Genomic DNA, 13,799 nt, shown 5'->3' with positions numbered 1-13,799 from the left:
GCTAACATGATACCAGTAGGTATCCAATATATAGAGAACAAGGTTAAGAAGATATAACATGATTGGAGAAAGGAACTAGCATTAATAAAGAAACCTACCTTGTCAAATGGGTAATGTGGGAGGTAGATAACCAGAGCACAGGTATAAAGTGATGTAAGTTGTTACTAGTCAATAAATACCAGAAGGTGCTGTTAGTTATTACTGGTCATAAACTGAATGAGTCAGCAATGCAATATCATTGCCAAAAATATTGTGTAAATCCAGTGAGGTGGTAGTTTATGCTTAACTGAGTCATCTGTCAGGCTGATACATTTGGGATAGGGGTGTTTGCTTCTCACCATTCTCTCTTTGGTTAAAATGCAAGCTGTCTGTGAAGAATTCATAGAATTAAATTCAAGCAACACTATAGGGTAAACAAAGGAAAAAGGATACTAGATGTCTGGTTGGATCCAGCAAAATAAAGCCTTAAGAAATCAGGGAATCTTGTTTGTCCCTTTTGTTTCTTTTACCTGTTGCTTTTGATCACCTAGCTCATCAAATGTAGTAGGAACGATCTGTTCTGTATATTTGCTGTTGTCAAATTTCCTGTAAAACAGTTACAGGAATAACTTTCTTTCTCAGTCTTTATGTCCTATACTTAAAAAATTGTCAATGCACTGTGTATAGTCTAAAAATACGCTACAGAAAAAAAGAGTCTGCTGCCTTATCTGTCCAGGAAGACCAAAGATGTTGTTAGCTGTAACATCTACTTTGTAATGGTTTAATTGGAGGTGACTTAGTATTCATTATTTTTCCCCTTCCCACTCTTGTTTTGTACAGCAGATGACCTCTACTGTCCACTGCTAAATCTGTAAATTGCATCTTATCTTAGAAGCTCTTTGTTGCAAGTCTAAACCTTTCCATATTTTTGTGTGTAGAAGGCCTTAAGCTGTGGCTCTTCTCACCCATTCACCCAGCTAAAATTAACTTCTTGACTCTTGTTCTTCTACATTTTGATTACTGCAGCATCTTGTTACCCACCTTTGACACAGTCTTGCTCAACTACATTCATAACATGTTGGCAAAAACTGATTTGCTGATATATTCTGTTACTTCACTGTCACAGAAGGACATCTTGTTGAGATTGGCCATACCTGGATGGAGGGTTTCTGATACTCTAGGAAAAGAGATGTGGGACAGGAAGGAACAATTTCAGAAGTGACGTTTCAGTCCCCTGAAATACAAATTACGTTTCTCTCCCTGGAGATCATAGCCCAAAGAGCTGAGGCATAAAATTGAATTGTAATCACATTATCATCTTGTATTTTTCTCGTCTAATGCTTTGACATAAGCTTTGTGCCCAAGATCTGTTATTTCTCTGCCCTTAGTGCAGAGCTGCTGCAAGTGGAGTTGTGGCCCTTGATTGGGTTTTCCTGGTACAGTAGAGAGGCCAATAGTAAAATCTCAGTAAGGACCTGGCTTATTTGGCCCTTGGTGTTTCTCCTTTTAAATGAACAAGCAGAGTGGAACGGAACTTCTGTTCTCTGCATGTTCAGCCTAAGACTGAAAAACACAGACGTCCATTCAGGAACGCTTCTGTTTCTGCTCCCAGAAGAAATGGACTGGATGAGGTAATCATCTCTTCTACTTCAGTGTTGCATGTTGAGTAATTCCACAGTTACTCCAAGATCTGAATCAAGATAACTGCTGAAGGAAAGAAGGGTAAAAGGTACTGAGCAGCCTCTTGAGCAGTGGTGGTGCGTTCTGGCTGGGCTACACCTCAGCTAGCCAGAGGGCTGCTTTCCTTCTGCTCACCCCAACCTCTGTCAGCTACAGGGAAGCATTGTCTGAGCAGTGTGTGGATGGAAGAGAGTTATTTTTCTTGCTCAAAAGCATCCGGAACTCCTGAAAGGCGCTGCAAAACCATGTGTAAACTCAGTGTCCTGGGTTGAAGAAACAGCTGTGAAGTGCTCATCTGACAGTACCTGGTAGTGCTGTTCTGTGGCAGAGATCTTCAAGCACCAGCAGCAAAGTGTCTGCATGGGACTATGGAGCATAATCTGTGATGGAAGTCACAGAACTTTACGTCTTCCATAGCAAGTCTAACCCCCAAAGTTATTAAGGCAGACTATTAGCTATTTGAATACCCAGTTTTTCTTGTAGTCTTTACTTGTTAAAATCTCACACATTAACGTTAAATAATATTTTGTCTCTACTTATGAGAAGGATTATCTAAGAAAGTACTGTGAGTTATTACTGGCTCTTGCTCTTCATGCAACTACATGTATATATAAATATATAAAAAAATAACCCCATGTTTCCCCCCCCCTCCGTATATATATGGAGCTAGGTCATCTTTAAGGTCTATTCCAACTGAAACCATTTACTGAATTGGTGTTGTGTTCCGTATAGATGGCCTGCCATGCTGCATTGTGCACCAAGATGCTCTCTTGTGGTGTTTGAGATTGGATTCTTAAAATGCAAATTTCTTGTGACAACAGCTAAGGTTTATTATCCCATCTGGAATCTGAATCTGTTTGGCCAACTCTTATTTTAAGGCACCACTTTCAATCACATATACTGAGTTCCCCATTCCCAGTTGTCTAAATGTGGCAGTGCAGGGTCCAGATGGGAAACACTGTACATGTAAAACTTATTTACTGTTTCAGGTATTTAAAGTTATGCTAAATTGTGTGACAATATCTGTGCTTTTGTAGGGGTTTTCTTGTGTGTGTGTTGGGATTTTTTTAGTTGGTTGGTTTTGTGTTTGTTTTGTGGTGGTTTGTTGGGTTTTTTCCCCCTTCAACAAATATTCTGATTATTGATTCTTAAGTTAGCATTTAACTTTGGAATGACTGTAGAACTTGTTTTGCTACCTGTTAGGTTTGCCTTTTAATTATGTATTTTACTATATGCATTTCATAATTTCTCCACCCGCCTCTGCTCCAGCATGTTAATCTTTCTTCTCTGCTGACTTCACGGAGGCTCTGCATTTGGTGGAGCTAGATCTGTTCATTTTCTAGTTGTCATGTAGAAACTAGTGGTTCTCAGAGCCCAACACTCCTTCAGGATTAGTTTTTTCATCCTCATTGTCCCCAGGGTCTTACAGTCTGATTAGCTGGGATGTCTTATTTTAGCAGATACTCCATAGGCTCTTTCTGAGTGGGTGTTTCTCCTGCAAGTATGCTTGTTTGTCACAACATGTCAGGAAGAGATGGATATACTCTCCTTCTCTGTGTGAAATCTTACTAATCTTACTGCTTTGTGGATCTCAGCAACAGGGAGAAATTAAGAGATGGAGGACGTGGTGATTGCAGGCATAGCAGGAAAGCTGCCAGAATCAGAGAACTTGGAAGAATTTTGGGAGAACCTGCTTAATGGAGTTGATATGGTCACAGAGGATGATCGGAGGTGGAAACCAGGTCAGTGCTTATTGTCTCTCCTTTTGGAGCCCTGAGTTCTGAATGTTTCAAAGGAATTAGCCTATAAAAGGAAAGGATTTATCAGATGCAAAACCCTGCCAGAACTTCTGGATTCACTTCTGATAAATCATCAAGAAACTCAGGAACAGAACACTTTTATTAAGGTCTCATGCAATCAGTTTTATAGTGTCGTGCCCCATGCAGTAGTAGCTTATAAATAATATGTAGCTTACTTCCAGATTAAGTAGCAGTCTTGACAGAGCAGCTAGGCAGCCTAAATGCTGTACCTGCTGTGGATAGCTGTGGTGGTCATTTTTCTAGGTTCAGGAGTAGTACAGGGACTCCAGTCCTGTGTTCATTTCTCTGTCTTTCTGAAGTGTTTGGCACAAGTCTATCCAATCCACGCTAGTGATTTACAGAAGTGAAAAGTAGCTTTTGTTTTCCTTCTGACTGGAACTGCTGATTTAGACTCCATTTATGTGCTCGGTACAACTTGCCAAAGCAAAAGTGCTTAAATGAGATGTCTTTTGCTGCCATATCCAGGAGAGTCTTAAAAATTACAACTGTTTTTGTTAGTGCAGTGTGTCCATTTTCAAATAAGATTCAGAGAGATGGGTAGGTAGATACTCATGTAGCACTCTGGGTACTGCATCAGAGAAGTGAGGCTTCAGGTGTAGTTGATAATCAGCCGTGGTCAGTCTGTACTTTGTCTCAGCTGGTAGCTGCCTCAAAACTGATGTATTCTGTAACTTAATGTTGAATATTTATTTTCAGGAATGTATGGACTGCCCAAGAGAAATGGAAAGCTCAAGGACATAAGCAAATTTGATGCATCCTTTTTTGGGGTCCACCCCAAACAAGCTCATACGATGGACCCTCAACTTCGCATGCTGTTGGAAGTTTCTTATGAAGCTATTTTGGATGCAGGTAAGCAGCTCAATTACTGAAGGGAGTTGCAGTTGGTTGCTTTTGTGCAGCAGGTGCAGACAGGCACCTGTGTGATGAGATCTCTTAACATCACCTTAAGAGACCAAGAAACTGATACTGGGGTTAGAACAAAGCAGTTTTCTCTGGAACTCAAACTAGGAAATACTGGCTGGCTGCTGGCAAATCTCTGCCTGTGTTATACGGTACAACCAGTATGACAGAAACACTTGAAAAGGCAACAAGAGCTTTTGTATGTTCTGCTCTACTCTAATATTCCATAATCCCTTTTTTAAAAGTGTATTTGTAGGAAAGGAAGATGACTTAGATTGTAGCAAAAGGAAGATGACTTAGAATTCTCATCCATGGTCTGAAAGAATGGCAGATGGCCTGATGTTTTCCTGTCTATTGGCCAGGTTCATTGAAAACTTGTAGCATTTTATTTCTTTCTGTAGGTTTGCCTAGGAAATGTGCTTTCAGAAATAGGAGCCTCTTCCCTTCATCACTGCCAGTCTTGAGCTTTTGAGTTACTTACCCACAGAGTCAGAGTTTATTCTTCATATTAATCAGTTTCATACCAGAACATAAGAAGCACATGGGAAAAAGTTGGAACCATCTTGCTGGTACTGACTTAACACTTGCTCATCTGTTGATGAGCCTCAGCCTGGAGGCTTGAATATTCTGCTTGTCTCCAGGACTCCTGAAGCACAGAGAAGAAATGGCAAAAGTTTGTTTCAAGTTGAGCTTGCTATGTGGTTTTTAAGAGCAGAGTTTTTTCTTGTTCTGGTAATTGAGAATTTTCCTTTCTGTCTTGTACTCCGTATCTGGGCTTTGGATGTGGCTAGAGACAGATACCCTCTGTGCTTACATGACATTCCAAGGGCTGTGATTTTTGTTCTGGCTTGAACCAGGACAGAGCAAATTTTCATTAGTAATTTTACCCCCCTTTGGTCTGCTCCTTTTCTCTGTGCTGGAAGTCAGCTGTTAGTGTAGCTGATCATAATTTGTGTCTTTTATAGTCCATACCTTTTTTTTTACACAAGACTCCAGCAACACCCAGCTAAGCTGAAAAGCTCTCTGGTTGCAGTATGTTCTGGCCAAAAGCCAATACCAACGTTCTGGTGGACTCTGCAGTAAGACTTGTAAGGTCTGCAGATAGAAGGTAACTCTAGGTAAGGGAACAAGGCAGCAGGCCTGCCAGAAAGATACAGTAAACATGACCTGGTGCCAGTGGACCCGATATCTCACCATAGGTTTGTCTGCTGTAATCTGCCTTCCAATATTCCCATAGGTATTAATCCAGCCACGCTCCGTGGCACAGACACAGGTGTATGGATTGGTACCAGTGGGTCAGAAGCTGGTGAAGCCCTTAGCCAAGATCCAGAAGAGCTGGTGGGATACAGTATGACTGGCTGCCAGCGTGCCATGTTTTCCAACAGGATTTCCTACTTTTTAGACTTAACAGGTAAGTGCCCCCAAACCTGTCAAAGCTGTTCAGCAGTTGCAATTTGAGCATGATTGTACTACAGTTCCTATAGGGGAGTGGGATGGATATGATGACATAGACCCCTTTTGGGAAGAGAAATTAGCATGCAGCTATTATAAGGAAGCATATGGGAAGCAGAAAATATAAGTGTGATAAGGGTCACTGTAAGGCTTTAAGTCAGTTGCTGCTGGTGGGTGTAGCTGGCATTCATCTGAAAGGCATTGGTGTCAGGAGGCCTTCATAAAGGACCTAGGTCCTTCCCAGCCTCTAGACTGCTCTTTGGTATAAAGCTATGTGGAAGTTGGCTAGCCCAGAAACAAACTAACTTGAACAGATTACTCTTTCTGAGTAAAGTGAAAGACGTGGGAGAGCCATAAAAGTTATGTGATTGAAGGCGTAGACATGACTTGAGCTGCTAGTGGCATTGAAGAGAGTGGAGGGTTTGCAATTGCTCTGAAGAACAGCATAGAACAGATTTTGGAATGGGCTGCACAGGGAGGTGGTGGAGGCACCTTCCCTGGAGGTGTTCAAAAAATGTGTGGACATGTTTCAGGAGATAGTTTAGTGGTTACTGGTTGTAGGGCAGATGGTTGGACTTCATGATCGTGAAGATCCTTTCCAACCTTGAGGACTCTATGATTATATTGTCAAAGGCAGCATCAAGAAGGAATTTTTATTAGTTAGAATGGGGAAGTAAATGAGAGATGCTTGTGAAGCTACAGTATGTCTTTGATGGAGACAAAATTTTTTAAAATACCCTTAAATCCAAACTGTTAGCAAGGTTTTTTTCCACCTTTCTCATCCTTTGATACCTGGTAAGCAGGCAGAGGTGGTAATTCTTGTCTCCCATTGTGTCAGACTCACCTGTTATATTCTGAAGCAACTCCTATTTAACAGTTTTTTGAATGTTTCTCTTGCGATATCATCTTGCACTCTTTGGAGAGGAACTCTAGGAAATAAACAGGAAAAAACAGTGAAAACAGTGCTGCTTTCCCCCCTTCCCTTTTTTATTTCTCTCCTAAGGACCAAGCATAACCATTGACACAGCCTGCTCCTCTAGTCTCATCGCTCTGGAAAATGCTTATAAGGCAATTCGTCATGAACAGTGCAGTGCAGCCCTAGTAGGAGGGGTCAACATTTTGCTGAAACCAAACACTTCTGTGCAGTTCATGAAACTGGGTATGCTTAGTCCTGATGGTGCCTGCAAGGCTTTTGATGTTTCAGGTAAGGCATTAGTACAAAAGGTCGTCATGGTATATGAGAGGAACTTATTGTGAAGTCTGTGACCAGATATTCTTGCAATACAACAGCAAGCTGGCCTCCTGGTTGTTCTCGGTTCATTTTTTTGGACATACCCTGGACCTGATCTGTGTTGCATGCACCCTTGAACCTGGAAAACTTACCATGGGGACAAAATTGTATGGTTCATTTTTCAGCCACTGGGGAGAGGAAATGGCTGTCTCTTAATAGAAACTCTCTTATCATAATTTGTGATCATGTTTGTTTTTTTTAAAGAAATTGATCTGTCCTACTCACAGAACAGTCTGTTTTAAGCAGTGGCTCAGGAATGATGTGATCTTGCGGCATGGTGTTCTGCCACTTTTTTCAAAGCAGCGCAGACTCAGTGACTCGTTCCGTTCTGCTCTCAGGAAATGGATATTGTCGCTCTGAAGCTGTTGTCGTTGTTCTCTTGACCAAGCGATCTATGGCCAAGCGGGTCTACGCCACGATAGTTAATGCTGGAAGCAACACCGACGGCTTTAAGGAGCAAGGTAGGCATTGAGCCTCTGCAGAGTGAGATACAGAACTGTTCAGTCTAGGGTCTTTGTCATTAAAAATGGGCTGTTGTGGGGTTCTTCAGGTGCGTGAAAGTTTTTTTTTATATTTTGCTTTTTCTATTCTGGCAATGCAAAGTTCTGGACCCTATTTTGTAAAGAAGTTGAAGGAGACAAGTGGCATTTTCTGCCATACAAAGTAACAGACATGTTCTGTTGTTAGTTTTGCCTTCCTCAGGACATCTCTGCAGTAACTTCTGCACTGATGGTAGAAATGTAGGTTGTATTATGACTGTAGGACTTTATCCTCACTGCTGTCCCATTTCTCACACTCTCCATTTGTGGAGACACTTAAATTTCACGTGTTCTGCTTGATCTAGACATCTAGTATTCTGTTAATCAGTGTCTTTTTCATACTAGTCTAACCCGTTGATTTAGATCCATTTGTGGTTCCTCTACTCTTCTTCCAAAAGAGTCTGAGAAGCTTACTGTGTTTGGTGCTATAAGACATTCAGGATTTACACAAAACAGTCTCCCTGCTTTTTTTGAACCTGGTAATCCCAAGCAGTTGAAAAGATGCTAAAGTGAGAAAAGGAAGCATCTGATATGAAGGAATTGATGGCAATTTTGGTCCTAGGTGTGACATTCCCATCTGGAGAGATGCAGCAGCAGTTGATCAGATCTGTGTACAGAGAATGTGGTGTCAGTCCTGGAGAAGTGGAGTACATTGAAGCTCATGGGACAGGCACAAAGGTCAGCATTGACCCCCTTGGGTCTGGAGTGTTTTCTTCTCCCTTATTTTCTTCCCTTGCATCACTTGCCACACTTCTCCATCAAATTGTGCTATCTTCCCAAATGAACTATATTTCTCCCTTCTACCAGTTACTAGAATTTGTGCTGGTTCTCCACTTTTGAATTTTCCCCGAACACCTTAATCTTTCAGATTTCTGTTTTGCAGTGTGTTTTGGAAGTGCTAGCTAACAGCCATTCTGATTCTCTTCCTGCTAGGCTGGAGATCCACAGGAAGTAAATAGCATTGTAAATTTCTTCTGTAAATGTGAGAGAGAGCCACTGAAGATTGGATCAACAAAGTCAAACATGGGTCATCCAGAGCCTGCTTCTGGGCTTGCTGCATTAGCTAAGGTAACAGGTGGCTTGAGAAGAAAAATTGGATGAGGGAGGAAAAGCACTGGTGTGTGGGGTTTTAATGTTTGTTTGTTATAAGGAAAATTTCCACTCATCCAGGATTAGATGTTTACTGGTAATGAGAAGAACTTGGGTCATTCTCTTTAATTATCTACTTCTTGCTTCACCTGCAAACAATTTTTAAAAGCTCAGGTTGCTATTAGGCAGGCTAGACACAAATGCCCGGGTGGCCTTCTGCTGTGTGCACACACACTTTAGTTCCCCTTTCCTCCTGAATTCTACAGGAGCATGAGTCTGCTCAGAAGAGAGGCTTTGGAATCACTTTATTAATTATCCTTACACCAGACCTTCCTACGGAACTGTACTGTAAGTCATTTGGGTTTGAGGGGTGTACAAGTAGAGGGATTTAAATGTTTGGAGTAGCTGCCAATGACCAGAGATAAGAGCCAGAGTGGGCTTTCAGTGCCAAAAGACTACCTGTTCCTTCTGGCTGTTTGTCAGGGATTTATCTCTTCCTGTTCTCTCTTGTGTTGTCAAGCAGCCAGGTGAGTTCTTTGGGATGAGGCTACCAGCTTGAGTAACTGGTTGTCTTAGCAACCAGCCTACTAACTGCTGCTGTAGGCAGACAGTTGCCTGTTGGGTCTGGCTTCTAAACAGCTTAGCAGAGAGGTAGCTAATGTTCACTTACTTGTCAGTAAGCCTATTACCAGCAGCCTTAGAGCCACGCAAATTGAGGTAATGTACGCTGTTACTGCTAGAATTTTAGGCTCTCTAAAGCGGTTATTATGACCGGAATACATATAACTTGCTGCAAATAAAATATGGAGGCAGCAATATCTCTCTCTCTGTAGAGGAAATTTCACTTTTTTAGCGCCTTTATCTCTCAGGCTGACACCTTCTTCATTGAAGGCATGTTAACTGAGTCATAAAATAAACCTCTGCATCCATACTGTCTTGTGCATTATCAACAGTTTGTTTAGCGCGGTTCTGCTGTGATCTGTCAGGACAGAATCATAACTTGGAGACACTGTTTCACTGTCTGTGTTTCTTGGAGGAGGCAGAACTGCAAAGACAAATGTCACAATTTCTTTTTGAAGGGTTCTTTGACACCATGTTTTCTCACACTCCTTCATTTTTCTCACTTAGCTTTGTATCAGAACTTAAAGCTGCAGGCAAGTGCCCATGGCACCCATCATGCCTCCTAGAATATCTTTTTGCTAAGCTTTTTTTCAGTTGTGTTAGGTCTCATTTCAAAATTTGACATCTTGAAAGCACCTGAAGCTATGGCAGGATATTGGAAGCTCTGTCTCTGTTTTCAGATCTTTGAAAGTTGGGCAGCACTTGGTGTTGTAAGATTTGGAAGTTAATTAGAACGGCAGATCCAAGTGTCCTTTAAGACCAAGCCAGAAAAATTACACCAGCCCTCTGTCTGAGGAAGTCTGCAATCTCTATAAATGTTTTCTTTTGGAATTCCAAAAATGGTCTTATGTGTGAAATCTCAGCTAGAACAATAGATCTTGAAAGTATCTGATGTCAGACTTTAAGAAAATACCTTAATTTTGTAGATAGGTAAGATAGAAACTAGGGCTTGCCAAGGATGCTTTAGTTAGATTCTGGGAAGGGAGGGAAAACTCACCTGTACCTTTGAACTACTCAACCTGTCTAATTACTGGCTGAATAGCAAAGACAGAGCTTCTTCATGGCTGTACTGTTCTTTCAAACTTGTGTAGAAACCATGGCAGACTTAAAAGTACAAAGAAGTGTACTGTGTAAAGCAACAGCAAGTTCACAGTGCACAGTATTGTAGGTGCAGGACAATGTGCATGAAAGTACTTAAGACTGCACCTTTAAACATGCTGACTAGAGTTGAAATTGTGCCATTTGTTTTCCCAGGTAGACAGCCATGTCTGATAGTCAACTTGGAAGAACAGTTCCCAAACCAGTATTTGTTTCTCAGACCATTTTGAGGTGATGAAGGAACTGCCAAACATAAAGAGCACAGGATATCTGCAACTGACCTTGTAGTCTGTGGCTTGCTAGACTTATATAATAGAATTGTTTTGGTTGGAAAAGGCCTCTAAAATAATCAAGGCCAACCATTAGCCTAGTACTACCAAGTCCGTGCCTAAACCATGTCCCAGAGTACCACATCTACAAGTCTTCTAAATACCTCCAGGGAAGGTGACTCAGTCATTTCCCTGGGCAGCCTGTTCCAAGGCCTGTCAACCCTTTCGGGGAAGAAATTGTTCCTACTATCCCCTGGCACAACTTGAGGCCATTTCCTCTTGTCCTATGGCATGTTATTTAGTAAAGGAGACAGGTATTTTGCAGGCTTCAGCCTCCCTTTGGATAGTTACAGTGAGTACAAAAGTCTCCCCTCAGCCTCCTGTTCTCCAGGCTGAACAACCCCAGTTCCCTCAGTTGCTCCTCGCTAGACGTGTTCTCTAGATCCTTTCCCAGCTCTTGTTGCTCTTCTCTGGACATGCTCCAGCATCTGGATGCCCTTCTTGTGGTGAAGGGCCCAAAACTGGACCCAGGATTTGTAGTGCAGCTTTACCAGTGCTGAGTACAGGGGGATGATTCCTGCCCTAGTCCTACTGGCCATGCTATTTTTGATACCAGCCAGGATGCTCCTGGCCACCTGGACACACTGGCTTGGATTCAGCTAGCAGTCACCTTCCAGGTCCCTTCATGCCAGGCAGCTTTCTAGCCACTCTTCCCCAAGCCTGTACCACAGAATAGTCTGAGCTTGGTGTCATAGGCTGTTTGCAGAGATGCTGCTGAGAGAACGGAATTCTTGCTGTTTTGGCACAGGTATTCTAGTTCTCATGCTGTTTCTGTACTTCCCTTTGGCTCTGCCAGTTCTGACCAGTCTGCAATTCCTGGTTTTCTACTTAAGAAGGCAGCAAATGGATGCAAAGCAGCAGCTGATGTACCAGTGCTTCAGCTAGACTTTTTTTGTGGCAAAGACAGACATGGAGGCATTTTTGATAAAAGAGTGTGTGTGACTAGGGAGAAGTGAGGTGAGGTGTGATGAAGGGACAGGATCTGAAAGGGGAGAAAGATTGTGATATTCTTAAAAGCCAGGCTGCTTTTCCAGCAAGACTGCATGGCATTGCAGTTAGAAAGGGTCTGGAAGTTAAACTTGAAGCCTCCATGCTCACCTTCACTGCTGACTTCATGTACAGACACAAATTTGCTTAGGTGAAGTAAGTGCTACCTCAGTGACATCAGTAATGCTGGTCTCTGAAGTGTCCCTTTATCCAAACATAGAGGGCTGCTTTTTTTGTATGCTATGTGGTCATTTATAATAAAGCAATAACAACAAAAGAACGTTTGTTAGTAGAAAATGTGCAGTACAGAATATTGTTTTGTCTTCCAGGTCATTCTCTCTCTGGAACATGGGCTGTGGGCTCCAAACCTTCATTTCAATACCCCAAATCCAGATATCCCTGCCTTACAAGATGGCACTTTGGAGGTAGTTTGTAAACCAACACCAGTGAAAGGTGGCCTTGTCAGTATCAACTCTTTTGGCTTTGGAGGTGCTAATGCTCATGTCATTCTGAGGCCAAATGAGAACAAACGCCAGCCTCTGGAGACATGTAACACACCAAGACTGGTTCAAGTTTGTGGTAGAACCCAGGAAGCTGTGGAAAAACTAATTCAAGAGAGCAGAAGACATGGAGGATGCAGCCCGTTTGTAAGCCTGCTCAGTGATATCTCTGCAATTTCTGTATCCTCCATGCCTTACAGGGGTTACACACTGGTTGGCACTGAGAGTGACATAAAAGAGGTTCAGCAGGTTCAAGCATCTGGTAGACCACTCTGGTACATCTGCTCAGGTACGTGTGCAGCACTGGGGCCAGACTTCTGCATCCTTCTGTAATTCTTGGGCTTGAGCAATTGGATTCTGTGCTCTAATGTTGTTTTCCACTCTAGCATGAGGAAATCTTTTGTAACCTCATGATATGTCTGGGAGACTTGTCTTTCCTGTGTTCTGATCATCCAACTTTGCTGTCTTCCGATGATAGCAAAGTCAAGGAAAATAAAAAGTAGTGCCTAATTTAGAGAATGTTAGAAATGTACAATGTTTTGTTCTTAGAATTGTTTCACGGCTAGAGCAAGTGTGTGTTGTCTACTCCTTTTGTGGAGCATTACTAAAGCTCACTTTCTCCTTGCCTGTCCTGCAGGCATGGGAACACAGTGGCAAGGCATGGGGCTAAGCCTTATGAAGTTGGATTTGTTCCGCCAATCTATACTGCGCTCAGATGAGGCTTTGAAGAGCACACGCCTGAAGGTCTCAGACTTGCTTCTGCAAGCAGATGAGAACACTTTTGATGATATTGTCCATGCGTTTGTTGGACTAGCTGCAATTCAGGTGAGACTCAAATGACCGGTGGAGGGGGTCATAGAAGTGTGTCTTTTTGGCCAGTAACACTTGGTAGCAGTTAATGGAAGCTGTAACCAGTAAATGGCAGCTGTGATAAATATCTCTCTTGGTAAGAGGGAGTGTGTGGCACATTTGACAACTTTGGGCTCTGCCACTTGGAAGGTACTTAGACAAATACTGTAAACTGATTTGCCTGTCAGTCTGGGGGTAGGGAGCAGTTTCTCCTTTTAAGAGATTAAGGAATGTCTTCAAGTTTTATGTAAACATTTGTGCCAAGGAAAAAAGTTTCACAGAATGTCTTCTAAAATTTGTTCTGCAAATGAACTAAATGATGTTGAATGAAATTTCTTTTAATTCTGAGTGTTTATGTGGAACCCATTATTTCTTAATAAACCAGAGGCAGAGCTTTTAAACTGATCTGGAAAGCTGGTCTTTCCTCCTACTTTGTACAGACATGCACTTGGCCACATCCTGTTGTTGGAAATACTTTCTTAGTATACTTTCTACATAGTAGAGAGTCCAAAAGAATACTGGGCTCATACTGCTTTGAAATTATGTTGGAGCTGCAGTTGTGAGGGGAAGAAAAGTAATGAGGCCAAGAAGGTTGTCTGTACCAAAAAGGCATTTTGTAATGTGCTCAGTACTACTGTGTGCTTTTGAGGCCTGACACCTGCTTA

The 13,799-nt window shown here is 42.1% G+C and overlaps 1 protein-coding gene across 1 annotated transcript in view; it reads left to right on the top strand.

Moving 5' to 3' along the window:
- Nucleotides 1-3,251: 3,251 nt before the first annotated feature.
- Nucleotides 3,252-13,799, top strand: part of FASN (fatty acid synthase) — a 32,674-nt gene continuing 22,126 nt past the window's right edge. Inside the window, exons 1-9 of the mRNA XM_010008649.1 lie at nucleotides 3,252-3,401; nucleotides 4,176-4,328; nucleotides 5,617-5,790; nucleotides 6,835-7,035; nucleotides 7,461-7,583; nucleotides 8,224-8,339; nucleotides 8,595-8,729; nucleotides 12,115-12,574; nucleotides 12,923-13,110. Coding sequence (XP_010006951.1) covers nucleotides 3,275-3,401; nucleotides 4,176-4,328; nucleotides 5,617-5,790; nucleotides 6,835-7,035; nucleotides 7,461-7,583; nucleotides 8,224-8,339; nucleotides 8,595-8,729; nucleotides 12,115-12,574; nucleotides 12,923-13,110 — 1,677 coding nt within the window. The 5' untranslated portion in view covers nucleotides 3,252-3,274. The remainder of the gene's footprint in view (nucleotides 3,402-4,175; nucleotides 4,329-5,616; nucleotides 5,791-6,834; nucleotides 7,036-7,460; nucleotides 7,584-8,223; nucleotides 8,340-8,594; nucleotides 8,730-12,114; nucleotides 12,575-12,922; nucleotides 13,111-13,799) is intronic.

This window comes from Chaetura pelagica, unplaced genomic scaffold (assembly GCF_000747805.2).
Source record: "Chaetura pelagica isolate M959 unplaced genomic scaffold, ChaPel_1.0 scaffold962, whole genome shotgun sequence".
Classification (NCBI taxonomy): Eukaryota; Metazoa; Chordata; class Aves; order Apodiformes; family Apodidae; genus Chaetura; species Chaetura pelagica.
This window is presented reverse-complemented; position numbering and strand designations above follow the sequence as displayed.